The 27,397-nt window shown below is 51.6% G+C and overlaps 10 protein-coding genes across 10 annotated transcripts; 3 read left to right on the top strand and 7 right to left on the bottom strand.

Annotated features, from left to right (window-relative positions):
* Window positions 1–123: 123 nt before the first annotated feature.
* Window positions 124–1,776, bottom strand: ASPBRDRAFT_116417 (Gfo/Idh/MocA family protein; the record flags this gene model as incomplete). The annotated part of the gene is made up of 1 exon (XM_067616979.1): window positions 124–1,776. One exon carries the CDS (start codon window positions 1,774–1,776, stop codon window positions 124–126), a length of 1,653 nt encoding a protein of 550 aa, XP_067483308.1.
* A 338-nt stretch (window positions 1,777–2,114) lies between these two features.
* On the bottom strand, window positions 2,115–4,345 carry ASPBRDRAFT_391638 (uncharacterized protein). The gene has a single exon (XM_067624090.1). The coding sequence runs from the start codon at window positions 3,979–3,981 to the stop codon at window positions 2,266–2,268; it is 1,716 nt and encodes a 571-aa protein (XP_067483307.1). The 5' UTR covers window positions 3,982–4,345; the 3' UTR covers window positions 2,115–2,265.
* A 4,239-nt stretch (window positions 4,346–8,584) lies between these two features.
* eb1 (microtubule-binding protein BIM1) lies at window positions 8,585–9,829 on the bottom strand. Its single transcript, XM_067623936.1, has 6 exons — window positions 9,750–9,829; window positions 9,602–9,673; window positions 9,453–9,487; window positions 9,302–9,379; window positions 8,752–9,236; window positions 8,585–8,666 (listed from the first exon to the last, which is right to left on the bottom strand). Exons 1-6 carry the CDS (start codon window positions 9,761–9,763, stop codon window positions 8,601–8,603), a joined length of 750 nt encoding a protein of 249 aa, XP_067483306.1. The 5' UTR covers window positions 9,764–9,829; the 3' UTR covers window positions 8,585–8,600.
* Window positions 9,830–10,274: 445 nt separating this feature from the next.
* Window positions 10,275–12,306, bottom strand: ASPBRDRAFT_192231 (F-box/WD repeat-containing protein; the record flags this gene model as incomplete). Its single annotated transcript, XM_067620456.1, has 2 exons — window positions 10,275–11,247; window positions 11,303–12,306. 2 exons carry the CDS (start codon window positions 12,304–12,306, stop codon window positions 10,275–10,277), a joined length of 1,977 nt encoding a protein of 658 aa, XP_067483305.1.
* Window positions 12,307–13,727: 1,421 nt separating this feature from the next.
* Window positions 13,728–15,404, bottom strand: ASPBRDRAFT_38428 (Gfo/Idh/MocA family protein). Its single transcript, XM_067623935.1, has 5 exons — window positions 15,383–15,404; window positions 15,169–15,331; window positions 14,403–15,098; window positions 14,251–14,341; window positions 13,728–14,191 (listed from the first exon to the last, which is right to left on the bottom strand). The coding sequence occupies exons 1-5, from the start codon at window positions 15,383–15,385 to the stop codon at window positions 13,927–13,929; spliced, it is 1,218 nt and encodes a 405-aa protein (XP_067483304.1). The 5' UTR covers window positions 15,386–15,404; the 3' UTR covers window positions 13,728–13,926.
* Window positions 15,405–16,064: 660 nt separating this feature from the next.
* Window positions 16,065–17,072, top strand: ASPBRDRAFT_115954 (dihydrodipicolinate synthase family protein; the record flags this gene model as incomplete). The annotated part of the gene is made up of 1 exon (XM_067616941.1): window positions 16,065–17,072. One exon carries the CDS (start codon window positions 16,065–16,067, stop codon window positions 17,070–17,072), a length of 1,008 nt encoding a protein of 335 aa, XP_067483303.1.
* A 481-nt stretch (window positions 17,073–17,553) lies between these two features.
* Window positions 17,554–18,282, bottom strand: ASPBRDRAFT_391222 (uncharacterized protein). The gene has a single exon (XM_067624081.1). The coding sequence runs from the start codon at window positions 18,019–18,021 to the stop codon at window positions 17,695–17,697; it is 327 nt and encodes a 108-aa protein (XP_067483302.1). The 5' UTR covers window positions 18,022–18,282; the 3' UTR covers window positions 17,554–17,694.
* A 204-nt stretch (window positions 18,283–18,486) lies between these two features.
* On the bottom strand, window positions 18,487–21,568 carry ASPBRDRAFT_144508 (putative PHD finger domain protein). The gene is made up of 2 exons (XM_067619226.1): window positions 18,937–21,568; window positions 18,487–18,888 (listed from the first exon to the last, which is right to left on the bottom strand). Exons 1-2 carry the CDS (start codon window positions 21,226–21,228, stop codon window positions 18,748–18,750), a joined length of 2,433 nt encoding a protein of 810 aa, XP_067483301.1. The 5' UTR covers window positions 21,229–21,568; the 3' UTR covers window positions 18,487–18,747.
* A 1,951-nt stretch (window positions 21,569–23,519) lies between these two features.
* ASPBRDRAFT_51724 (uncharacterized protein) lies at window positions 23,520–24,710 on the top strand (the record flags this gene model as incomplete). The annotated part of the gene is made up of 4 exons (XM_067626786.1): window positions 23,520–23,602; window positions 23,655–24,117; window positions 24,173–24,367; window positions 24,420–24,710. The coding sequence occupies 4 exons, from the start codon at window positions 23,520–23,522 to the stop codon at window positions 24,708–24,710; spliced, it is 1,032 nt and encodes a 343-aa protein (XP_067483300.1).
* Window positions 24,711–25,425: 715 nt separating this feature from the next.
* ASPBRDRAFT_203724 (3'-5' exonuclease) lies at window positions 25,426–27,209 on the top strand. The gene is made up of 2 exons (XM_067621677.1): window positions 25,426–25,890; window positions 25,944–27,209. The coding sequence occupies exons 1-2, from the start codon at window positions 25,481–25,483 to the stop codon at window positions 27,067–27,069; spliced, it is 1,536 nt and encodes a 511-aa protein (XP_067483299.1). The 5' UTR covers window positions 25,426–25,480; the 3' UTR covers window positions 27,070–27,209.
* Window positions 27,210–27,397: the final 188 nt, after the last annotated feature.

Here is a 27,397-nt window from a genome sequence, read left to right as displayed (position 1 = left end):
TTCATCATTAGATAGTAAACCATTATATAAATGAACCCGTCAATAAAATCAGCACCATAACAACATAAAGTCAAATCATACTCTCATAACATCGTAATCCATAATTTAACCAACCCACCCACCTCACAAACCACTACCACCCACCCCCCTAACCTTCTCCCCCCACCACTCCCCCCACTTAACAACCACCTCCTCCCTCCTCGCCTCCTCCGCCGCAAACACAACCGCATGACTCCTAACCGCCTCCTCCAGATCACACCCAACAAACCTCCTCTGCGCCTCCGCCACCCCCCACCCCTTATTAACCACCGCATCAACAGCATCGACGAAACTCCGGGCAAGCCCATAATCGCCCCCACCATGCGCCTTCTCCTCCTCCGCCGGCCTCTTCGGCACCGTGATCGTCGTAGTTTCCCGCGTTTGAAACGAGTAGATGGTGATGGTGCGGCTGTCGTAGCTGATTTCGCCCAGAGTGCCGTATACGCGGCCACGACGCTCGCATTGTTTCTCCGTGGGGGCGATCATGTGGAAAAGGGCGGTTTTGGGTGGGTCCGAGGAGAAGGTTATGGTCACTGTTTGGTCGTCGCAGACTGTGTTGTCGGATTCGTAGACGCAGCGGCCGTACCACGGGCGGGAGTGGATAGTATCTTTTTCATCGGTGGTGGTGGTGGTGGTGGTGGTGGTGGTGTTGAGAGAGGAAGGGGTTTGGTAATCCTCGCGGAGGCGGGCGAGGAGGTGGGATTGAGCGAGGGGGATGTGTTCGGTGGAAATGGGGTCAGATTTGTTGGTTCTAGGGGTAGTACCTGGTTTGGAAGGAGGGATGATATCTTCGATGTCTTCGCAGACGATGTTTACGGGCCAGTCTATGTCGCCCTTTGCGACGTGCATGTCGTTGTAGATCCGGACGGCGCTGTAGACGCAGTCTCGTTCTGCGGGGCAGGAGAGGCAGTTTGTTGCGGCTCCTGCGGCGGGGGGTTTCTGGGATTTGCGGAATTGGGTTAAGGTGCCGGTGGAGGTAATGGTGCGGGGGTGGATGGGTTGCGAGGTTGGTTCTGATGAGGGAGGAGGGCTGGAGAGTAACCACATGATGAAGTCGATGTCGTGGCAGGATTTCGTAAGTAAGGAACCGTCCCCGTTGGGGGTTTCTCGACGCCAATTGCCGCGGACATAGCTGTGCGCGAAGTGCCAGAAGCCGACGGGCTCGGTGTGCTCGAGGGAGACGATGTCGCCGATGACGCGGTCGAGAAGGAGGAGTTTGCGAAGGAGGATGTTGTGGGGGCTATAGCGCAGGACGTGGCCGATGGAGAAGATGTTGGTGGAGAGGTTGGGGGTGAGGGCTCGATAGACGGACAGACAGTCTTCTAGGGACAAGGCAAGAGGTTTCTCGCAGAGGATGTGGAGTTGGAGAGGGGCGATGGCGTGGAGGATCTCGACGTGGGTGGAGTCAAGGGTGCAGATGAAGACCCCGTCGACACCGACTCGGGGGTCATTTTTGATTTCTCGACGCTGCTGCTCCCATTGTAGCCAGGCGCGCCAGTCGGAGAATTCCTGACCGTCTTGAGGAGTGCCGTGTTCGCCCCAGATGTAGGAGCGGCCGAGATGTTGGCGCTTGAAGGGGTGGGGTTCGGCGACGGCGTGGATGGTGCCTTGAGTAGCGGTGGTTACAGCACGGGCGTAGGCAGTGCCACGAGATCCGGCGCCAATGATGAGAAAGCGGAGAGGACGGGGGAAGGGAGATGGAGGGAGAAAGGCAGCTGAAATGACGGGTTCTTTCATGGTGAGTTGGAGGGGAAGGTAGTGGACGTAGGAGAGGGGCAATGAGGGGAGAATGAGGGGATAGTTATAGTAGTATTTATGGGACTACATACAGATGCAAGGGATCGCCGGGTGCGGATGATAAAGCCGCGTCGCTGGTTGGCTGGTGGCATCTTATGTCATCGGCTGATAACAGCAGGCCTGACATAACTAACTAGTTAGTTGATCAGAACACAATTGTAATGGAAGGTAAGAGTTCTGGACCAGACTGGATAGTAGACATTATTCACATTGTAGTTATCAATAGACGAGAAACAAAACTTTCACAAATGGCACGAACATGCAAAGAAAATGAATTGGGGTATCCATAAGAAACAGGCTAGCAAGTAGTACAGAATCCAGACGTGATCACCATCGCCAGTCCGGGAACACCACCCGGAAACCCTATGTATAACTCCTCCACGTATGTACAGAGCACAAGTATATACCTTCACCTCCCCGGGGAACCTTTCATATACTCTCCGTAAATCGACTGCCCCGACTGCCGTCGAAGCTCGGATGGCTTCGTCCCAGCGCATCAGGCCGCTTGGGCATTGTCGGGGAGAGCGCACCCACTTGCGAAACGACCCGCGGGCCGGTTGGCTCATTAGACAGGCTGGCGCTGGCGGACCCGGTAACACTAACTGGTGTGCGGGCTGGTGATGGCCGATACACCACAATGCCTCCCACCTCCGCCGCTTCTCGGGTATAGCTGGCATCCAACGGCATGCCATACGGTGTCGCTACGGGCGGCTGCGTTGGCGGCGACCGTGGCTGAACTGGTGAGCTCGGAGAGAAGAGCGTGCTCGGCTCAGACGCAGTAGGGGATCCCGGTTCATATCCACCGCCGTAGCCGTCCCCTCCTGAGTGCAACACCGAAGGAATCTTCCGGCCGGAGATCTTCTGGAACCCGCGCTCGCTGGGCTCGGAGCTCAGAGTACTGTCGGTGCGCGTCGTCATGTGCGACTGGCGCCATCGCTTCATGAAAGCCGGGGCAAAGTATGACGCAGTAAACAGGGGGTCGTCGCTAGACCGCCGCGATGTCATCTCTGCCGAGCGCGGGAGAGAGCCTTCGGCTGTCCCGGTCGTGTCCGGCTCGGGGAGGGCATCCCCAGACGGAGGCAGGATGTTCTTCTTGCGGCGACGAAGCAGCCAGACAACGATTACGAACACAAACATAGCAGCAGCCACACCTCCGACTACACCACCGGCTATCTTGCCTTTAGTCTGGCTGCTAAGTGAGCCGGAGCCGGAACCGGACCCAGAGCTGGAGCCAGAGCTGCCAGAGCTGCCCGAAGAGGATGAAGGCGAGATACCTTGTCCGGTGGCAGTTGCCCCTGATCCTCCGCCACCTCCATTCGAGGCCGTACCCGTACCCCAAGCACCGTAGAGCGAAGTGGTGGAAGTAGAGTCCGATGAGAAGGTGGACGTCGTCGCGGAGCTCGTTTGGGACACAGAGGATGTCGCCGTAGACTGTGAGCCGGAACCAAATACCCAAGCAGAGCTGGAGGCAGCCACTTGGCTAGCGGTTTGTGTCCCACTTGGACTAGAGTTGGACAACGCGCTTGATGTTGGGGGGTGTGCCGAAGAAGGAAAAGCGGTTGCAGAAGAGCCAAACAGCGGAGTGGATGTCTTCGAAGCGGCAGGGGCAGACGACGGTTGGGCGGATGAGGGCGGTTCAGGCGTACTTGTTACTGCCGGTGTGTCTGCGGTCGGAGAAGAATACGCAGGCGAAGCAGTCAAAGGTATATCAACCGAAACGGTAGCCGAAAACGACAAGAGCAAGGAGTCAGTGTCGGTTGATGAGCCTGAAGTCGCGGGCACGGTCGACTCTTCAGATATCGTTGTCGGTGCAGTTGCCGAAGTGCCGGTGCTAGTCTGCGAATTGTTGTCGGCCACGTTGATCATAGTCGCAGACACTGTAGCCTGATCCCCCGTGGCTGCGTCTGATTGCTGGCGCTTCTCAAGAGACCATCCCTGATTATCATGCACATCCTGCGCCTGCAGTACCGGGTCCAAGGTTAGCGTATCCTCCACCTCATATACAACCGTTTCTTGCGGTATGATTGTCGGAGTCGGAAAGTTCTCTGGACTCTTCCCAGTTTCGCTGAAGTATGCCGAATCCAATTGGTATTTCTTCCGCATTACTCTGTTGAACCGAGTATGTCCTGTGCCATGATGGGCCATCCTGATAACATCCACGTCTGTTTGGAATTTCCTGTGTATTTGCTGAAGTGCGGCGATTGTTGACCGCAGCTTCGCAATGTCAAAAAAATTGATGTGAGAGAAGTGATCTCGAAACGAAAGCGAAGGACTGTGAAGTGAAGGGAAAGTGTCTGCCCGCACGACACGAATTCTGACGGCAAAGGAGTGCGGTGAATAGGTCGACCGAAGGCGACTGCAGTAAAAGCGTACTCAAGGAGCGTAAAGAAAGAGACGATGGTCAACTTTTGGGTGACGTAAATAGAAAGGCGAATAAAACTAAATTATTTGTCGAAAGAGCGACTGCGGTAGAGTTGAGCGGATGAGAACTTCCACGTCTATTAGAAGCCTCGAAATTGTAGCGAAAATCAATGAGCGGACGTCAGCTGGGATACGCAGCCGACAAATATCGAATAATTAGAAAAGGAAGACCGAAAGGCATCAACAGAAACCTGTCCGTCGGGGCAAGCCACCCATCAGCATCAGAACAACAGCCTAATATCCAGCATCCAGCTGATAAATCGCAAGTGGCATTACATACCTGCAAACGAAAGGACAGGAAAGGAAGAAAACACAGCGACTATTTTTTCTTTCTTTTTCTTTCTCTTTAAACCGAACTATCCGTCTTCGAGCTTTGCAGATGGATATATGTCGAGCGACCCTCGATTCCTAATCCATAATTGCCGCACAAGCAAGTGTACTGAGTGAAACGTGAAGGTCGGTCGAAGAAATTAATATCACCACCCTTACCCTTTCCCTCAGTGCCCGTCAGGTACGAGGTGGTGATTACTGGATGGACCTGTATGCCGTTTCCACAACTGACCCTCCAACCGGGACAAGGATCCACGTCTAGACCAAGGTTCCGGCCTCGGGATTGCTACCGCTCTTGCTTCGTCTTCTTGGTTCGCCCAAGCAGTGTTGGCGTGGTTCGATTGGGTCCTTTTACGGCATCAATTCACTCCGAACGGGAATTACCGCCCGCTCACAAATTGGCGGGTGCTGAGATGAGTGAAGTGCGTGGGCGAGCGATTCCCGTCAACAAGATCCCGTCTGCTGCCTGCTTGCTACCTCCGGGAAGTCTTAGAGAACAGAAAAGGGGGGAGAAGGAGAAAAGAAGGTGTGAAGAAGGCAAAGAGGGGGAGGAGGGGAATGAGAGGGGGGAAAAGTGAAAGGTTAGGGTACAGAAGAGGACGGTGATCAAAAGCGATGAGAGAAGAGGAGGGGGGGGAGAAGGAGGAGCAAAGTCAAGGGAAGAGAAAGACAGAATGGAAAGGGAAGGGAAGCGAACGAAAGAGCGACGGGGTCAAGACAAGCTAGACTAGTTAGTCGTTACTCGTTAGGCAGTCAGTACTAGACTAACTAACTAAATGACCCGCGTGGAAAGCATCGATCAGGCCAGGCCTAAGAATAACAACCGTCTGGTCTTAGACCTGCAGTGTCACTAAGGCACGGTGGGTGCGGTTACCGACCCATCCCGGTTTAGGTACTCAGTACCACTCCATTATTACGGCCGAGGATGCCAGAACGCGCGCCTTCTGCCAAAAGATTTTCTCACTCCAGTTGAGATCACGTAAGTGAGTACGGAGTAGAGACCATCAATTGTGAGATCACTCCTTCTGCTGGCGGCAAAACGGGAATTATACCCGACCGCAAAAATGTCATGATTTTGCTTGCCGAGCTGCAGCTTCCATGTACCCCATCCGGAGAGTGTGGGCAGCAGCCGCAGCGCTCATCCTTGTCGTTGGTACGTGATAGTGTCTATCCCTACCTACATAGTTATACATAATTACATACGGCGTATGTCTGTGAATGGACAATTGCTTTTTCTCTGGTTTGCACAGCCAGCTCGCTTGGGGATCCATCGATACAGACGAAATCTCGTACGGCAGATACCATACGATAGACTCGACCCGATTTGGGGAAGATATCGATTGCTCTTCGTCATTGGCCCGGGGCGCTGTCCGAAAGGGGGGAAGCCAAGCCTGAGTTTAATAAAACGCCGGACGCTAAGTTTCATTAGATGTTTGTTTACGCCGGACACACAATTTAACTAGACCACGCCTGTTAATTAGAGACCCGGCTGCAATATCATCCAGGTGCCTATCATATCCCATCATTCACGGTTCTGTCCCGTGTCAAGAGCCGTCTGATCAAGGCACTATCTGCAACAGGTAGACCACCCTGGCCCCCGTGGTTTAGGGAGTTTTCACACCGAGCGTCCTGCATACGAGTTCGGCCTGGCGGACAGAGAGGGGGCCAACAACCAAAATTGGCGTTAGTCCACATAGCAATCCTGTCCGTTGCTGATGCTGCATGCACTAGCAGGGAGCAAACAGGACATCACCAACACCACACCAATTTTAAAAAACCTTACAGACAGCAGGTATCTAGATAAGGCAGGATTTCGACCCCATCAAGCCATAATAACAACAAAACAACATCCACACACGGGATCCACCATCTAATCGAGAACACGACTTGTTAATCGCATCACGAAAGAAAAGTCCATCTCGAGTCTAGACACGGACACCCACAACGTCCCGAAGTTCTTCCTAGGTCCCACGCAATGATGCAAGGGACTCATCTCCCTAACGACTTTTTGAGGCATTAGCCGCTGCGATGTCACCACTCACCACTCACTCTGCAAGGTACGCCCCATCTGAATCACGCTCACCCACAACTGACGATGGATCGTCGCTATCGAGATGAACAAGGACTAGTCCGAGTCATGCAAGAAGATGCACTCCATAAGCTCAATTTGCTAGTATCAGATCCCAGAAGTAGCTGCCTGAGTCAGCTTATGATCTCTCACCACCAAAAACCAAGACAAAAGAAGCAATCAAAGGGAAAAAGGAGAATATTGATGACTACTAGGCAGACAAACTGGACTGGTTGCGGTTTCGATACGCGTATACGTACTCCGTACGTATGTCTCTTTTCCGTGTCTCAGAGCCCCACCCAACTCTTGGAACCCGCTATTTATATCGCAGCCCGACCGGCTCCTGTCATGTTCATCTCCCGTCCGGCCATCGAGAACAATCTTGGAAGCTTCGAGGAATGTTCATCATTGCCACTGGAAAGTCTCGGGGAGTAAATACTGAGAAGATAATCAGGTGACATGTAGGACATGGTTTGCATTTCTCACTATATGCAAGTTGATAAATCACTATCAATTTGGCACAGTAGCTAGGTGATCGGCAGTCTAGTCTTGCATGATGTAGCAACTAAAATTCTATACTATCAGAACATCAAGTAAAGATAACAAGACCTTGTATATATTCCTTAAGCCTTTGCCTACCTAAAAGCACTTGTTTCAGGTCACAGACTACTCTTCCTAAAAGCCATTCATCAAACCATCATATACTATTGATGTTACTATCACACTGTTGTAGCTGAAACAATAAACAACAAAACGAATGCAAAGACCTTTCTCTATTTACCTTCCGAATAAGTATTAGGGGAGTCCCTCACCCAGCTCACAAACCTCCTCTATAGCTCAGACAAGAGTCAGTGCTTACCCGAAAAGTCACATATTCTTCTCGGCTCCTCTCCCCATCAATCATGGAAACATCCAACATACTGAAAACTGTCACCAACTAGCAGATAATGTCGATGACACATATGGGTACTGTGAAGATCAATAGATCTGCGTTGTGCATCACTCAGCTCTCAACGACAGATTTCCCTCTCCGGAACCAACCAATTAGGACACTCACTCATACACACATCCCCAATGCCAGACATCGTATAGTCTACCAAATGCCGATGATCATACCGCATCACATTGAAACACTGTGGGCGTGTCTCACTAATGATACTTACTATCAGGCCGTGTCGGGCCCTCATGTATATTAAATACTAGTAAATATCAAGTTGTAGATCATGATGACGTGACTGAATGGCTGGGATTCACCAAATGTAAAAAATATTAAATAATTAGGCCGTAGTCGGAAGTGAAGAAAAAGCTACTGGCAGTTCAATTTGGTAGCTCGTTGACGAGACCAATGTAGAATTGTTTGGTCGTATGTTGAGGCAACGAAGAGCAACTTAGCATAATAATTGGAATTAGAATAATACACAGACTCCATTCATACAAGAGTTGCTGCACGTCAAGTAGTAGAATTAGTGATTATAAAGGCTATTGATGGCCGATTTACTGCGTAAGGATTAGGGTGACCGACGGGGACCGCGGACTGAGTATGTCAACGCGATTAATTCATTCCACCTTTTGCTCTGGGAGGTGGAATGCCTTTCTATCAGTACCAACGCAGGCTAAGGAAGGGAGAGAGAGAGAGAGAGAGCGAGAGAGAAAGAGAGGAAGAAAGAACTTGGAAACATGCTTCCAACTACCTGTCGAGACAGGGAAGAAAGAAAAAAAAAGACTTTGTGTCACAACTATACAAAGGGTCTGTCTGCATCTCGCCAGTCACTCTCCTTGCTTTTTTCACACCCCTCATCCCCCTACCCTACTCGCATGTCTGACCAACGGTCTAAACGGAAGGAAAACTAGTTAAAGACATAGAGACGCCGTAAGACGACTGACGAACGCTTGTGCTACACATGAAGGGGTATTAATAATGGGACGAACATTATTAGGTATGAACTTAGAAGGTCTCAAGTTCATCTGCCGCACCCTCCGCAGCCTCCGCTTCGGGAATCTCGAATCCCTCCTGCAACGCATGTTAACAACAGATTCGGAAACGAAAAGCCTCCCCGACATGTAACAAAGCAGGTCCGGCGAGGGTAGAATCATACCTCCGTCGAGTACAAAATGCCCTGAATGTGCTTCACCAGCGAGTCATCATCCTTCTCAAGCTCCGGATCGGCCTCGATGGCGCTCTGCAGAAGCAATTCGATGTCACGCAGCTTGGCAAAGTAGAAGTCCCTCTCCTTCTCTAAGCCAGCAATAGCCTCCTTTTGCGTAGAAATCTCCTGCTGCAGCGCAGCAACATTGGCAGCGCTTGCGGCACCAGCGACACGGGGACGGCCGGCAGCAATGGTAGGTGTAGTACCACGGCGCGCCGCACCGGCGGAGCTTGCACCTGCGCGAGAGCCACCCGCACCGGCCGGGGGAGCACCAGAGGCCTTGCGACGAGCGACCGCATCGTAGTCACCACCCGGGTAGTGTTGGTCCCAGTACTTCTTCGTCCACTGGAGGAACTCAAGGTTGTCCTGCATACGGCATTTCGTGAGAGATTCGACCGGGATCGGCTTGTCCACCTGGTGCTTGGCAAAAATGTCTATACAGGCCCTGTGTTAACGGAAACAGCGTTCCCAAACCACAATTCGTTCAGAAGAGGCGTACTCTGAAGAACTTTGAAGTTCTGAAGGTAGGCGTATTCGGTGTTGACGTTAAACTTGACGCGAGACATAGGCACATCCACTAGAAGGCAACTAGTAAGCCACATATCCAGGCGCGGGTGGAAAAAAGGGGCGGGCTCATCACGCCAACTCACTGAAAATCGAATCGAAGATCTGGCACAGAGCGGCTCTGTACGATCACTCCATCAGCACATGGACCTGAGACATGTCGAATTGTTTGTTGAAAGCGCTGCGAAAGCGTCTGTTGCAAGCGACTTTCCACGTCTGCCAGGGAGGTTCCTACCCAGTTCCGCACTGCTCAACCTTGGTCATGTTCAACTGCAGCAGGTTGTTGATCCATGCCAGCAACTCTTGTCTGTTATTCTGGATTGTCAGCCATGCGTGCACAGGACACACAAGCCGTCTTGAACAGAGGCAGATGCCCGACGAACCTGGATTCCGACATAGTGGGGTAAGTAGTTGGGAGGGAAGGCTGAATGCCGGGCTAGAAAGAATGCAGGTTTTGGCAGGGGGTTGCAAATAGCGGAAGAGAGTCAGAATAAGAATTAGTAACAAAGGGAAACACCCTGTAGCGCTGGATCTTTCTTGTTATCTCGAAGAAAAACAAAGGCCAAGTTGAGCAGATGGGGATGTTTTGTTGCTGTCGACAAAACCCACGGGACTGCACACGCTAAGCCGCTTTTGGAAAATAACCAACGGTAGGCTTCCCCGATCTTCTGATGCCTCAGGCCAGAATTCGGAACCATTGCAACAGAGGGAAGTTGGAGTCTTAATCCAAGTAGATCATGATTCTCAAGCAAACAAGTTTATTGAAGCAAATATATAAGCATCTATCGCTAGCCAATGTATGTCCTTGCTAATGAACCCAAAAAAGCAACCGCATATCCCAAAGAACTCCAAAACCGAGACTTTTCCCAGCAAATAAGCGATTAGCAAATATCTAGCCAAATATTATTTTACTCTTTCAGCAAATCTATGCCATCTAGTCCATATCCAAAATCCATTATGACGGCGCGAGAGTCTTGGCTGGTAGCCACAATGCGCCGATAATCGGACTTGACGCTCAGCATCCAGCTTGTTGTCCAGCCCGGAAGGTCAATGGATAGCTCGCCACTTTGAGCATCGAATACCTTGACACTCATGTCGTAGCTACCACTGACAATTCGTTGGTTCATACTATCGAGGTGCAAGGAGCGAACCAAGCCCGCATGGCCCTTGAGCTCGTTGACCATGTCGCCAGTGTTGGCGTCAAACTGATAGATCACTTGGTCGTTGCCGCCAGTCAGAATGGTTCGAGCATCATCGCTGAACTCGACGCACGCCAGACCCCGGTCCTTGCTGGGGAACTCCTTGACACAAAGGCCCGATGTGATGTTCCAGAGCTTGGCGACGCCGTCCCCGCTTGCAGAAACGACAAGATCTCCGCGCAGCTGGACAGCGTTCACGGGTCCTCTGTGACCAAGGAGCTTCTTCACCAAGGCCCCTGTGTGCCGATCCCATACACAGATGGTAGTGTCTTTAGAGCAGGACACAATGTACCGGTCATCAAAGCAGACATCCAGCACTCCTGCCTGGTGGCCGACTAGGCGACGGATTGGCTTGTAGTCGTTTTTGATATCCCACACAATGCAGGTAAAGTCAGACGAGCCGGTGACCATGATATCTTCATCGAACTGGAGGCAGAGAATGGAAGCACTGTGATAATCCGCGCTATGCTCAATGGGAGCCATGATCCCCGCAGAGCGCGTCGGCGGGGGGCAGATGGTCAAAAAGGGCGGCTTCCCGGCTGATTGCTGCGCCGGGTTGTTGACCGGGCCAATCCCGGAGACATCACCCGGAGGAGGGCCAATGATCTTCCGGCATGGCCAAGGGTAATGAGCGTCCCATACACGGATAGTCCGATCGCGAGAGCCGGTAATGATTTTATCCCTGGGGCAATATTAGTAAGGATTTATATACAGAAGGTTACCATGGAAGAACTTACTCATCAAACTGCGCACAGTAAACGCTGTCCTTATGACCGTGAAGGTAGATAGCGGCGGCCTTTCCTTCCTTCCACCGATGTTCCAGAGCACGGCGAACCAGGAACATCCGCTTCCAATCCTGCTTAGGGTGAGCCTTGCCCAGACCAGCAGACTGCCTCTTCTTAAATGGGAGGCCGCTAGGGTGTTGTCCGTAGGTATGGCGGAACACGTGCCGCCAGATGTGCCGGGAGGATGCCTGCTCACTCCAAGCACGAGAAACCAGTTCAGACTGCATGAGGGACTCGGGATCGAGGTAGGAGAACACCTGCGACATGACCTCAGGAGGGAGGCAGCTGACGGGATCGATCCGTACTATAGCCAGGGCTGGGTCAGATAGCTCTGAGCGATCACGTAAATCGATGCCAATGCCACTTTCCGAGTCTTGTGTCAATTTCGCATCCGAGAGCTTGATGCCGTCCCGCAGAGCTCTTGCCAGCTCATTCTGAGCTGCAGCTGCAGCGCGAGCTGCCGCTCCCGCATAGATGTCGTTCGAGAAAACGGGTGGCTCCAGGCCATTTCCGGGGATAGGAGCGCCAGCATGGGCGTAGAAGCCATGCAGCGCGGAGATGCTCTCAAGGGATGGGCGACGATTGATGCTGGTTTCATGACACCACGAGTTTCTCGTGGCTTCCGGCTGAGGATGAACCGAGTGTCTAGATGACTTGTTGCGGAGCGTCACCGAGAGGCGACGGCCCAGGGCTCGCAGACCATCCACAGGATGGCGTAAGCTGGAGAAGCTCTTGGCTTCGCGACGCCTGGGGACAGGTTCCGGGAAGTGGTTCATGTCCTCCAAGACCTGGCCGTCATCATCATCTCCCGAATCCACCACAGACAGCCCATGCCACACATCATGTTCCAATCCGGTTGTATGAGCGGTCGACGTTGTGGCAGTTCGGGGCCGAGTGCGGAGGGAGAAAGAGGGGCGTCGACGGGACGTAATAGTGTTGGAATCTCGTGGAGCCATGACGGCGATCGATGTCACAGTGACAATCACAATTAAGGACAGCCACGCGGGGGACACCTAGGACGAAGCGTCCTCGGTAGATTGTTATAGTATAGTAATCAAGTGATTTCCCTTCGTGCGGCTGAGACACACCCTCAGGGGTCAGACGCAAGGGTAACGCCGCTGGACAAGGAAGAAATATGTGATGCGTCAATAGGGGATATAAGGCGGTATCAAAAGGCTGAATGGCGTAGGTAAGGGGAGAAATCGACAGAATAGCAGCCCGAGTGACCAAGGAAAAGACCGATGCGATCAACAAGTAACTCCTGATAACAAGCACCAACCACCCGGGCGAGTCTGATACGTAAATCGAGAGTAGGTACCCAAAAACAAAAGAGTGCGAGAGGGGGTGCGAGAGAGGGATGAGATGCGAGAAATGAAAAAAGAGAAGGGAGGAAAGGAAAGAAAGTCCCAGAGACTCGAGTGTAGAAGAAACAACCCAAAAGAATCAAACCCCAAAACTGAGCGACTGCATGAAAAAGAAAAAACAACACTACTGCCAACAAATGTTAATAAAAAGCTGGAGGCATGGGGATCGGGCGAGAGAAAAGGGAGGCCCGCCGCCCGGGCGGTGAGCCTCTTTTGCCCCCCAGCCCGATCAGCGCCGACCCGGTCCAGGCCCTTGATTGGCTCTTCCAGGCTGACTGGTGGCGGGCTTCAATTTCTGCTAAGTTTTAAAACCATTAAAAGATGTTGTGCCGCGGATATTTTTCCTTTGTGATGGCCATTGTTCGCCCCTGTCAATTAGGGCACCCGTAAGGCTCGCATGGCTTGGATGGCAGAATTGGATTGGACCCAGTTTCAGGGGTCTGGCATCCAGGTGGATGCCTGATGAAAAGATGTCTGGTGTCCTACATACCATGCGCGTCTCAGCAAAGACTCTGTTCAGTGTTCAGGCATGAACAAGTATCATTATCTGTAACAGGTGGGGAGGAGTCACTCCTGCGTCGCAGGGTATCAATACTGTAGGAGATGCTTGAGGTCTAACTCTATGTTTACCCATTCTCTGTCTGTGCATTCCGAGAATCGAGACGAACCCCTTTGTCTTGCTGTTCTGGCTCAGGGATCGACTCCATCGCATCTCCATCTCCTTCCCGCCCCCGTGGGGTTGCCAATCCTTCACGGTCTGGCCCACTTTGTCAGTGCCACTTGGCCAGGCAGGAGTTTGCTGTCAACCACAATGCATTTATGACTCGTGTGATCAGTTCTTGCGAAGCAGATACACTGGAGATTCTAACGGTCTGCTTGTGATTGAAGTCCAATGATGCACCCACCGAACTAGTGCTTAGTCGTAGAGTATGTCTGTGCGACTTTCCGGACCACAGCCTCAATCACTGCCGCCTGAACAGAGACAAAACCCTGTAACGGGGGATAATGAACCCCTTCAATCTGGGCTATTAGGCCATGTTCAAGGCCCCTTTCTCAAGCTGCAAGGCCAAGGGGTTAGCACAGCTGCAGCATTAAGCTTTCGAGAAACAGTTGTCGCAAACCTGCATGTTCACCGCAACAGATGGACCAGAATCATAAACGTTCATACAGCCATACATAATAAAGTAATTACACAAGCATCTCTAAAGGTATCTACTTCAGCTCCCACTTTCCATCCCCAGTCACGATCTCCACCGACCGCTTCTCATCCAAGGAAATGCGCCCCGCATGCAGGATTGCCGTCGTGGCAATCGTGTTCTTCAGAGTCGGGATCGGCCTGGCATCTAGCTGATCGAGCGTCAACCGCCCCTCATTTACAGCTGTGACGGCATCAATGAACTTCTCGAAACTGATGTATCCGTAGCCAGTCTGACCACCGAAGTTACCCTCCTCGTCGGGTGCGTACTTCATATAGAACCTGCGCAACAGTCAGTCAGCACGATATCCAAGCCCACGCCAAGAGAAGTTGGAACATACGGGTTAATCCAGGACAATCCGGCCTCATCCTCGGCAACATCATAACCACGCTTAGCCTGGTTTACACGGATTTCACCCTTCGATCCCATGTCTACACTTGTTAGCATCGCCCGTTCTACAAGTTCACACATCGACCCCAGGGAGCGACTTACAATGGAAGTACTGGTTAGAGTGTACACCGGCCCTCTGTGGCGCGGTCCAACTAGATGTGTAAACACCTGTAGCCATTCTCGACCCGTCCTTCTTCTTCCATTCCACAAGCAGGGTAATCGTGTCCTCCGTCTCATGGGCACAGCCCAGCTCGACAGCAGTTCCCGTCGCCGCACTAGCCGTTACCTTCACGGGGACATAGTCCGGCACCATGCTCTCATTAACATCGATATGGTGGCTGTTCAGATAATAAGAGATATCCGAGTCCTTACCAGCCCAAGCCTTGAACGTCTCCAGCTGGCTCTTGGGCTGACTCATGTAGCTGTAAAAGTAGTTGAAGTCACCGAGCTTGGCAGCCTTAGCACGGGCGTCACTGTAGGCCGGGTCGAAGCGCTTGTGGTGCTCAATGTACACAACGACATTGTGCTTGCGAGATTCAGCAAGCAGGTCAAGGTGATCGGAGAGAAGCTTGGTCGCAGGCTTGGTGATGAGAACGTGAATTTTGCGCTGGATGGCGTACAGAGCGATAGGGTAATGAGTGGGGTCGGGGGTGAAAATGGTGATTGCAGAGCCGGCGGGGAGGGCGTCAATGGCGGCTTTGTAGGCTTCTGGGTCGGAAGTGTTGTCGGCGGGGAAGGAGGTGAAGGAGACATCGAGGCCGTTGTAGACCTCGGAGATATTCTTCTGCAAGTGTGCGCCTGATTTCCTCTAGGTCAATGTTGTTGAATTGCCGGGTGCGAAACGAATGGGATCGAGGGTATGCCTTACGGATTCCGGGGAACTTGGATCCAGATACGCCCACCATGCTCAGATCGCCAACTTTACCGCGGCGACGCAAGTCGAAGAGCGTCAGGCCTACAACACCCACTTTCTTGTCGGAGGTCGAGGCTGTACCGCCGACGTAGCCGGTCGTGTACTCGCCTGTTCCTACCTGTTTTGCTGGTTAGTGGGGGATTTGCGAGGAACGGGAGGAAGAACGCACCATCAACACAGCGGGGGGAGCCATTGTGATTGCTGTGGTGTACAATTATCTAGAGAAAAGGATTGGGAGGGAAATAAGATGACAAGAAAAAAGGAAACAGTCTGGTCGCTCAGTGGGTTGGCGGTCATATAAGAGATCCTGCTGGGCCGGGTTTTGCGGGGCATTAACCGATGGCTGGTTGAGCTATAAAGCGGTATGGGATTGCATCAATGGTGGAAGATATACAGGATGCGACAGTCTATTTGACGTCAATTATATCGAACAGTATCTTACGAGTTGCTTCTGAATTCCTGCTACTATCCTGCCCCTCAGAATCCTCTCTTCCCATATTTGACATGCAGCCTTACTGGTACTTTGCTCACTGCATGACAGCTACTGTCGGCGTTTGATACCGACAAAAGAGGCAAGTTTGATACCGGCTCCTCCTAATTGGTGGATAAATTTGTCCGAAACGGTGGGGACGTGGGATGATACCGAAACGGTACGGCAGGCCACGCGGGGTAAACATGAGGGGTGGTCTACTATATAAATTCATCCCATAATGCACAACGCCAACAGCAGCTTCGCAACACACATCTCCCATCAATTGAAAAGTGTATCATCACGAACACCTCAGATACTAGTCAAGTACATCTACCGCACCCCCCTGAACCCAAGCCCAAAACTAACGGCAAACAACAGAATGCCTTTTACCCCGCTCCGCCCCGGAGTCTACGCTCCAACCATGACATTCTTCGATCCCTCAACCGAAGACCTCGACGTTCCCACCATCCGCAAGCACGCCGTTCGCCTCGCCAAAGCTGGTCTTGTTGGTCTCGTCTGCATGGGCTCCAACGGTGAAGCCGTACACCTCACCCGGGCCGAGCGCAAGACCGTGATCAGCGAGACCCGGTCCGCACTCGTTGAAGCTGGCTTCTCCAATGTCCCTGTCATCGCGGGAGCCAGCGAACAATCCATTCGCGGTACCATCGACCTCTGCAAGGAATCTTACGAAGCCGGAGCTGAATACGCCCTGATCGTGCCCCCCAGCTACTACCGCTACGCCACCGGCAACGACGAAACCCTCTACGAATTCTTCACCAGCGTAGCCGACGGCTCCCCAATCCCCCTCATCCTCTACAACTACCCCGGTGCCGTCGCTGGAATTGACATGGACTCCGACCTCATCATCCGCATCTCTCAACACCCCAACATCGTAGGCACGAAGTTCACCTGCGCCAACACGGGCAAGTTGACCCGTGTCGCTTCCGCTTTGCACGCCATTACCCCTTCTTCGCCGTTGGCTCCGGCACAGCGCAAGCAGCCCTCCACTAAGACGGAGGCGGTCCACCCGTACGTTGCGTTCGGAGGTATTGCGGATTTCTCCCTGCAGACGCTGGCGTCCGGAGGTTCCGCGATCCTGGCGGGTGGCGCCAATGTCATCCCCAAGCTGTGTGTGCAGATCTTCAACCTCTGGAGCGCGGGTCGCTTCACGGAGGCTATGGAGGCTCAGGAGCTGTTGAGTAAGGCCGATTGGGTCCTCACTAAGGCGGCTATCCCCGGTACGAAGAGTGCCATTCAGAGCTACTATGGATATGGTGGATTCCCGCGTCGGCCGTTGGCTCGCTTGAGCGCTGAGCAGGCGGAGGCGGTGGCAGAGAAGATCAAGGATGCCATGGAGGTTGAGAAGTCGTTGCCGGATATTGCTTAGTCGATTGTATCATATAGATCATGATTTGTGAATAAAAGGATTTCCGAGACACGTGTGTGTATCTGCAGTAGAACTCAACATAGTGGGGTCGGCATTCGGAGCGAAGTCCGACCTTGGTGGGTTTGTTGATAGACCGAAGTATGGGAACCCCCACGCTACAGCGCGGATAATGACATGCTGGTTGGTGGACAAACGGCTCCGTTTCGAGGACGGATAATGTTTTTGAGAGCTCGGGGCAACATCGGCGTGGATAAATCCATACGATTACTACAGCAGAAGTCCGTAGGACTTTGTAGAACTCGCTCTAAGCAAGACACAATAGCCGCCTGCTACCATTGACAACAGATGTAGTCAGCATTTACATGATGGTAGATTGAACAGCTCCATCAGAAGTCGAACCTACAATGCAGGCAAAAGAAACATATTCCCCAATGTCCAGCATACTACTCCCATCAAGCACAGCATGCCAACATCCAACATCTAATTACTATACACCAACCCACCCACCCCCAGACCTATCCTTCACCTCTGCAGCCGACCTCCCCACCAACCCCTCCCAAGTATGACACGTCCCAGCCGGAACCACCTCCTCCACTTCCAACGACAACAACGTATCAAACACTCAATCCTGGCATCTCTTCCCCCCATCCCTCGGCGCAGGTGAAGCCGTAATAACCTCGATAGCATGTTGCCGCTGCTGCTCGGTATCAAGAGTCGCAAGCTTGACTTTCCCGACAGCCTGCATCATGATTTCCATGGCGCGCAGCGGGGTGTTTATCCTGGCTTCAAATTGATACCAGAGTTTGTCGAGATCGATGACTTGGACGTGGAGGAGGTCGCCGGTTGGAGAGGAGGGTTTGGCTATTAGGAAGCCCCAGTGGGATCGGTGGTGGGGGTCTTCGCCTGGGCCGAAGATTTGGATGGACAGGTCGTAGGTTGATGTGGACATGGTTTGGGGGCGGGGAGGAGGAGGTAAGTAAGTAAGTAAATATAGGGGTAGACGATTGTATTGAATACCTTGGCTCAGAAGAAGAATACTACCAGTTAGTAGTTGTTGTTGATTGTTGTCCTTGGTAGGCTCTGAGAGAGTAAGGACTATTGATTTATCGTTTTTTTCTTCACGTGCATGTTCAGTCAAAGCGGATTGCTTCAAGCGCCTGGCATTGTGGGATCCTAGTAGTAGCTTGCTGGCTTGGAGCCTGGAAATGTTATGACTTACTAAGTAAGTTTAAACAGAAGTGACTTAGGACGAGAGTAGTACTTCAAAAATGCTCAATTCTGTTATAGTCTTCTACACAGCTTTAACAAAACTATATCTCACTTGAGATGCTGGTTTTAATTAGGCTCAGAAAAACCAGCAGACCCGAGACTTATTGTATGATAAGCATGGACTGTGAGATTCATACAGGTGCGAGTGTGAAAATGTGTCATTACTATCTCTGTTATACTCTCAATGTAGCGCCATCACCCGAACTAGCACTTATGATGAATGAAATCAGTCAACAAAGGGGGCTTTACTCCATAATATATTCGCCACGCTGCAATTAAGAGAATCGAATCAGAGCACAAAATCAAGCCCTATGCAACAATTTGCCCAAGCGCCTAATCGTGGTCTCATGACATATCCACCACCCAGTCGAATTTCGTTAATTTGTCCAGTCAGTATGCTGTAGCATTATCTCCGCGGATTGTTCTTCACAATTCCATCTGCACCCTTGTTGAACTTTACCCGACATTCCGGACAGTACCACTTCGCCGTACGACTTGGTACCTCAGACAGCCCGACACAGTCAAGGTGAAACCATTCCCGATCACACTACTCATATTAGTGACGCCATACAAGGTAAAAGCGTAGCATACATACCTCTTGATTTTCACAGCAGATCATCGTCCCGAAACTCACGTCTCCACACAGACAATAGCGTGGTTCGTTCGGGTCGATCTCTTCCAGTACTCCGTCCTCGTCAATTCGAATGTCCTCACGTGCCAGGGTTCCATCTTTCAAGCCAACCTCACGTGTCCCGATCCGCTTCTTCCCGGGCTTTGCTTTGCGGCGACCGTAGCTTACTGCTGCACCACCATCTTGGCCGCCAGACACAATACCCGGTGCGGGGCGTTTACGCCTGCGATTGGGAGCACTCACACTGGCGGCTCGAGCGATTTCTGGCACAGGAGTTTTTCGAGCAGGCGTGGCGCTTTTCTGACGGAGTTCGCGTTTGGTAGAAGGTACAACGGCGCTGGCATTGGCGGTCGGTTCTAGTGATAGAGCAGCCGAGCGGCGAGAGGGGGGTCGGGTAACTGGGGGGGTTGGCGTAGCCGCTCTTGCGGCTGTTATCGTAGGTTGTGCGATAGCGCGCTTGGGTCCAGTCGGAGACGACGGTAGAGAAAGCTTCTGCGATTCGGACGTTTCTACAGCTGTAGTAGCTGGTGCTGCTGTTGTAGATACTTCAGGGATGGCGATGTTTGGATCAACGGGTGTGGGGGATCCTTTGCTAGTTCGGCGGCGTTTAGTCGCGCTTCGCAGCGAAGGACGGGTTTCAATTTCCACAGGCGCAGTAGGAGCAGCGGAGACAGCGGGGGCAGTAGGAACAGGGGAAACAGTGGAGGTAACAGTAGGAGGAACAGAGGGTGCAGAAGCAGAGGGACCGTCGGGTGCAGAGGGTTCAACAGTGGAGGGACCATCAGACGTAGAGGGAGCAGCAGAAGCAGAGGGGGCAGAAGATGCGGAGGGGGCGGGAGCTGAAGGAACGGGGGGAACCTCTGGGGGTGTCACCTCTTCGAGTTTCCTCTTTTTCCCTGCACGAGTGGGCTTGCTCACAGCTGGAACTCCTGGAACACTAGCTGGGGGTATATCAGTGGGAGCCACACCTGACTGGACTCCATCTTTGGTTGTTTGTTCTTGTGCTGCTGCTGCGGCGGCGGCAGCGGCAGCGGCCTGCTCTCGGGCCTGGTTCTCCCGTTTAAGCTTCTTGGCCTCATTCAGCTTCATGCCACGGTTGCTAAGCTTCGTCTCGAATGTGCCCTCAGTGTCGCCGGTAGCCTCGCTGAGTTTGGTCAGCTTGCCCGGAACGTACGTGTTCATGATGTCGTCACAGTCCAGAAATTCAGCACCTGTGGCCTCAGCCTGTGCTTTCGCCGCTCGGTAAGCCTCCCAGCCGCGGCCGCGCAAGGCCAGCTCGCGATGAATCATAACCTCGCTGGGCTGCCAGACGGCATTCTTCTTCATCTTCTTCCGCAGTTTCGTCATCTCCCATTCAGTCAGGCGCAGCCATGGCATATCTTCACTTCCAGGTTTGGCATCGTCAGGAGGTGGTTTCAGCATCGCTAAGGCATTGCTAGTCGATATAGCTGGAGCAGAAGGGCCTTGTGCACCGGTCGAAGCCAATCCAGAGGTCCGCGATCGCCGACGGCCCTTCTCCTTCTTGGCGGGCGCAGCTGCCGGCTCCGGGGGTGACTCGGAGGGTGTTACCTTGCTGTCCGGCTCCACATCTGAATGCTCTGTGCTGGCAATAGGCGAATCGGGGTGCAAATCGGCTAGATGCTCGGCAGAGATAAGGGATCGGCGTGTGCGCGACTTCTGCACAGTTGGCGCGCGAGTATTATCGTGACCATCCAAGCGCAACGTGATGCGCGTGGTGGTGGAGGTGGTGGTGGTAGTGGCGGTGGATGGGCCGGAGACCTCCTCATTTTTCTTGGTCGAGCGGCTTCTTTTGGTTGTTGTGACGGGCGGCGCGGGCGGAGGAGTGGGTTCGCGCGACGCGGGCTTGGGGAGAGCTTCGAGCTTTTGCTTGATGCTGTCTAACCGATTGAAGTGGCGATCAATGACATCGTAGAGACGGCAAGCCTCCGCGTAGGCCGATTCACGGGCGTTGATGGCGCGATCAAGTTGTTCGGAAATATCTTTGCGCAGAGCACGCGCGTCGGGACGCACGTCCGAGGGGAGGGTGGGCAGCTGGCCATAGGCCTTGGTGAGATCATGGACGCCTTGTGTAGCTTCCAAGTAGCGTTCATCGAGGCCGCGGATGAGAGTTAGGGAGCGAATGAGGTCAGCGGGAAGGTATTCCGTGTAGTCAATGTAGTCCGTGACGGTGGCCTGGGCGTCGGGATCAAAGGGGCCGTCGAGGATTAGCCCACCGGCATCGTGGTAGTCCGCCATGCCATCCAACAGGTAGACAGAAAGGGTATACGAATGCGAAGGGGCGATGGATGGAGCGATTGAGGGAGCGACAGAGGGAGCGTTGAAGGAATAGGCGGACAAATGGTCAGAGATGGGCGGGCACCATGGGGGTGGGTGCGGCCAGGAAGAGGGACTGGTCCGCACTTTTACATGGAGGGAGCTTGACAGACCAGAGCCTGCAAGCTAAGGTGAAGAAGAATCTAAAGACAAAAGAGGAAAAGGGAGGGAATGTGCAATCGAAGGACGAAGTGACGGAGGTAAGGGAGAATGAGAAGCAATAGAAGTATGCCAATGACGGGGACTGAAGTGGAGGAGCAGCTGAGATCAGTTGGAGATGTTGGCCAGTTCCGGGCCTTCGATCCTCTCCGGCTGGAACCACCGCGGGTCGGCGCCCGGGATATAGTTGATCCGAGGTTGACAGGTCAGGCACAGGCACTCCCGGAAAACCCACAATCTGTACGGAGTACATTATGCTACTACTCAGAATTCCCTCTAAGTTCTAAGGGGGTTGAAAACCTTAAAGCAAACTTTCCACATAGTACTCAGCCCAGTTATAAGCTCTAAAAACGCAACCTCTTCTAATGCATCTTGCATTTCGCAATTTGGGACCAGTAGCTAAATCAAAGAGATATAGCTTCACGCAGACATCCCCGTCCAGTACTGGAAGACTCAATCAATACTGGAAATAGCCAACACCCCTCTTGGCCGGCTAATATCAAGATTAGAAGTTCTCTCGGTCAAATCCGATCACATAAGCATGAATAACTTAGCCGAGTCAGAATATAAGTCCAGTGTAACTATTATAACATCACCACACTTTGGCAAGGTATAGTATAGTTCAGGGCGCCTGTCTCGCCGTTTATGCCGAAGTTAATGGATGGAGTGACAGCGAATATCGAATATAAATCTCTGGCCTAGCTTACTTCAGTCAGCAAGATCCACATGATATCTAGCAGCACATATCATTCACTTATTCAGTATCAGCAGTCAATCGGTTGTTGACGAAACCCACTGCCAACTTCATATCGCATAAGGATATCGTGCATAAAAATCCACCGAGCTTGAAACTACTTGGTCCTACGAAGGCTCAAAGCAAGCTCAAGCGAGATACAGTTCCAAGAGCGTAGCATACCATTATCCGCCAAAAGGGCGAGTTACCTACCTATCGGGGTACACATATTATACCAACGTGGGCATGGCAGTCTTCCGGTCCAGTATACGAACTTGTTGAACAATAATTGTATTTCATGTGATTCATTGAATATGAGTACATTGGAATCGGTAAGAACGGGCTCTAATGTACGTCAACCTTTATTGAATTGTTCAAGGTGGCAGGTCAGCCGAGGGAGGGGGTAGTATGCACTTCTGTCATATAAACTAACAAGAGTACAGGGAAATCCACCAAGATGGCTAAACGTGGCCCTATTTATGAAGGGGTACACTATGAGCGCACACTCTAGTTTGCTGGCATAACTTTATTTTGCTAGAAAGGTTTTCCAGTCCGAAAGAAGGGTTTCGTCCCACGCCCAGACCTACGCAACTGAGCTGTAAAAATGAAATGTGCCGGGCGGTTGGACCGGCGGAGAGCTGCCTTAACGGTGCAATCTGCCTAGCTACTAACTTGATTGGCTGGAAAGTCTCAGCTTGAAGCATGTTCGGACTCGCGAGGCAACAAGGCCCCACATACCAAAAGACCCTGGATCCCCGACTCGGTACCGACAATCAAAGCTTTATGGTGCAGCCTTAAACCCTACTTTTCTTTCAGGGTCATAACTCAGGGGGCCAAGAAATTTTGAACAGAATAAGCCTATTGACACGAAGGATTTCGTGCTCATCTAAGCACTAGGCTAGACCCACAGGATTATCATTATACACAATCAAGTAATGGTCAGTCAACAAGCAGCTCGATAGGGAGAATGGTCGCCGGTTCTTCGGCAATTCGGCCCAATGTACTGACTTATGTATAGCCAACCTTAAAACCGTTCTACTTTGTGGGTACCTCTAAAATCATGATTGGGCAAGAAGTGAGACATCCGGAGTGGCTACCTGAAAGAGTCCGCCATCATGAGTGAACGGATTGACTATTGCAAAAATTTGACGATAGACGGTGGATTCAAGCTGCCCTAGCGCAGCAGCCCTGCTTGCTAATCGCATGATCGCCGCATCTTCTTGAGATACTAAAGTTCAAGGTCAGTCCTGCAACAGTGCATTGTTTAGAGCACATACTCAAGCTGGCACCTTAGAGCTGCGATTGACCCCAGGGTAGCGCCATGTATTGGCCAACTTCGCAAAACGAAAAATGGTTCTGCGGAACGCTGTTGGTACAAGGACTGCTGGTTCTCGTGCTGAATATGTAAGTTCAAACAATGCTATCACATCATCCGCAGCTACTCATCAAATCTCAGATACAATCTCGTCCAGTGGCAATCATGGGTGAATCCCAATGCGACTCAGGTCGCCATATCATACCAGGTCCCCTTAAACTTGGCACTCATCATGTTTTCCGCCGTTTATGAGTTTTTCTTGAGTCTTGAAATGGTACATCATAAGAATATTATCTTGCTTCTAGCCCTCTGCATCAGCAATGGCTGTGTACTCGCATATTCTGTGATGCAGTACATGTCCATACACCAGACCACATTGACTATTGGAGATAACCGTGACCATCTCGATCGACCATTGGTGGATATATCCAGAGATCTGTGGAAAGAAATTCAGCCTGCTGAGCTTCTGGTTCCCATCACTGTCAGCATCGCGACACTCTTTATGTGGCCGGTCGCGTATTGGGTCCATAGAGAATTTTCTTGGGCTATATACCAGTACGTTCAGGGGAGCCCACGGAGTCGAAAACAATATCGAGGATATGAGGTGCGTAAAATCCTGCAAAGCTCCAGTTATGAAAAATTGTGATTAACTCCGACAGGCATATCTTGTCCTAGTTAAATTCGACTTCTTTTTCCTGGTGGGCTTCATCATTCAGTATGACCTTATTGATGTTCACTTTCTGGAGCCTGAGTACTCCTTGACATTAGCACTCATACCAGCCGCAATGCTGGTGATGACTCTGGGCGCATATTTTGTCCGACGTGAATACAGAATACCCACGGTGATCATTGCAGTTAGTCATGGAACCTCCATATAACAACGTCCAAGAAGGCTAATCCGAACAGGTCTGTCGCCTGGGCATCGCGGCATATTTGCTGAGCCGGATTATCGTTCTATGTGGGGATACTTTGCGTGGCCACACACCAGGGAAGGATATGATGCTGCTTTTTGCCATTGTAGCATTTGTCCTCTCCTGCCTTATCATTGTATGCACAGTCTATTGCATACTGAACTTTGAACATGGCCTCAAATTCGTGTTTGCCCGAAAGAATCAAGTCGCTCGGCGGTCTTTCGTGTTCCAGGAGCTTCCAAGTCACACGAACAGTACTCGACCGTCTCGACTCTCCCTTGATTAGGCTGTATGCTAAATAATAAATAGATTAATTGTTAATTCAGTCGTTCCTGTTCAAGAGGTGCAAAAACTGGGTATAAGCACTCAGACAACAGCGTCATGTGCTGCTATCTTCAACCGCTGGTTGATAGCATGAAAACGATAGCCTTGTAACTGGCAGCTTAATTCGATAAACTAAGAAATAGAGCAGTACATCAGTCGAGCATAATGTTGTCAAGGCAGTCAACAAATAACAATAACCCAAAAGCAATCTGTCATAGCTACCAATAGCTCATGGATAGGTCATGGTAACTGGGTTGTAGAACTTCCGAGTGAGGTGCGCTCTTACAAACCAACGCTCTAAAGAAATACCATACCAATTTGAAATATTCTTATTCACTGGCCGATAATTTTGCTACTACGAACACTTTTGGGAAGGCCTCGTTGACTGTTATCAATCGACTGAAAGGCTGATGTCGGTACGGAGTTGACGACTACTCTTTTAGTGTCGCTTCAGGAGGCCAATTGTGTCGAATCGATCTAGACTCTGTAGATACCTATTCACAGCTTTTCTCTATTCAATTACATTATTCTTGTGGTGAAGCCAAATGAAGTATGAATTTCCATGCCTGCTAGTTTGGGCTGTATGTTTCATGGCGGAAACTACCGTTTGCACGCGTTTGCCAACGCATTGTTCTTAAATACCTTTTCCCTCTTTCTCACTTGCTCCCCTCTTCCCTCATCAACACCTTCTTATCAAAGTTCAATCACGGAATCTATCTCGCATTAACCTCAATGGGTCCCGAAGAACGTCTTAGTCTGCTTTTTGCGCAGGATGAGGAGCTCTTGAAAATGGACACTGGCCGCCGTCCTGCATCCGAATCGTGGCCCGTTCATAACACAGGTCCTCAGACAGAGGACTCTGGGAACCCGGCAAACGAGCCCCCAGCGACAATTATCCAGGACACAGCTCAACCCATTCAGACTGCGCCACTTGGACGCCCTTCTCCACCCGAGCTCCCTGCCCCAGTCCCAGAAGATGGGATCGACCTCCAATGTGAACACGTACCCTCCCCCAACGGGCAGTTCAGCCCCCTTTTGGCTATAGCCAAATACCCTTACAAACACATCAAAGGATCTTTGAGTCAGGATGTTTCCAGTCGCTTCTTTGACGCAGGCAAATTTTGGAACCGCTCATGGGACATGTGAGTTGCACAATCCATAACCTAATGCCTTTCCGTCTAATAATAAGTACCAGATACTTTATCCACGCACCCGCTTCTCTCGGATCAAGGCCCGTTCTGCTTACTCCAACCAGCGGTGTCAATTCCTTTTTCCAAGAGATTAATAGTGCTTTAAAGTGTCAATTGTCGCTGCCTACAGATACGTCGGCCGGGCTTGTCTTGTCTTTCGAAGACGGGTATCCCCAGCCAGTCTATCTCGGCCGCAGCACCACGCGTGAGGCCAAGGACCAGCTCGAGCTACAGATCCCTGCTCCATCATCAGATCATGACGGTTCTTCTGGAGACATGGACGAGGTATACGCTGCTTATGAGACCATGATAGAAGCCGCTATTGAGGCCACCCGGAACAGAAAGAGAACTTCCAAGCAGAAACAGCTGATGCGTGCGGTGAAGGAGCTTGACATGCAGCAGATGGTTCGACGGATGCACTGCTACTTTGGTCTGCGCCCGATGGAAGACATTGAAGGGACAACAGACATGGGTGACTGGGATACCCCGGGTACAGTGCCTACGGTGCAGCCACTAGATGCCACCAAGGCAGTACCGTACCCATTCTGGAGAGAGCCCGTGTTTATCAGCATCGACGTAGAGTCGAATGAGCGCTGCCATAGCCAGGTGACTGAGGTCGGAGTGTCAGTGTTGGACATGCAGGGTCTGGTGGGAGTTCCGCCTGGCGAGAACGGTGACCAGTGGCGAAAGTGTATACAGTCCCGGCACCTGCGAGTGAGAGAGTACGGCCATATCGTGAACCATGAGTTCGTGTCGGGCTGTCCTGGCATGTTTCAGTTTGGAGAGAGCGAATGGGTGTTGCAACGAGACTTGGTGGACGTGGTGCGATCATCCCTGCGCTTGGGCGATGCACTGGACCGTCGCCTCGTATTGGTTGGCCATAACCTGTCAGCAGATGTTAAGTATCTCAAGCAAGTTGGGGTGGATGTGGGAGGGTTTCGTGACCAGATCGATACAGCACAGATGTTTCGCAAGCTGCGGAAAGAAGAGTCGGTACGGTCGCTGGGGGGCGTGCTGGCGAAACTGAACATAAGGGGCTGGTATTTGCACAATGCCGGGAATGATGCGCGATACACGATGGAGGTTCTCATCGCCAGCTTTATGGGAAAGAATGAGGAAGACGCAGTGTAGGGGCTCGTATATGCCATTGTTAGCCTTTCTTACGAAGCCCCTGGACTGGTGTAGTTCCAACTTGTTTTACCGAATTGATGGCCTTCAGATACATTTATAAGCCCTCGCTGCCGTTCATTTTCATTATGATTGAATCTTCGAATGTCCGGCTACGTAAAGTAAAGTAAGCAGCAAAATAATCCAATAATTTGCCTGCTACTTTCAGTCAGTGAGGTGAGTTCATCGGACATGCAATATATATGGCCCGGTGAATGTGTAAGTTCGTACTTTCTAATGAGTTCCAGCGATCCATAAAGATAATAAGAACGGTGCAATACCACAAAGATAG

This window comes from Aspergillus brasiliensis (genome assembly GCF_001889945.1).
Source record: "Aspergillus brasiliensis CBS 101740 unplaced genomic scaffold ASPBRscaffold_2, whole genome shotgun sequence".
In the NCBI taxonomy this organism is placed as follows: domain Eukaryota; kingdom Fungi; phylum Ascomycota; class Eurotiomycetes; order Eurotiales; family Aspergillaceae; genus Aspergillus; species Aspergillus brasiliensis.
The sequence above is the reverse complement of the archived record's forward strand: the minus strand, read 5'-3'. Positions and strand labels throughout refer to the sequence as shown.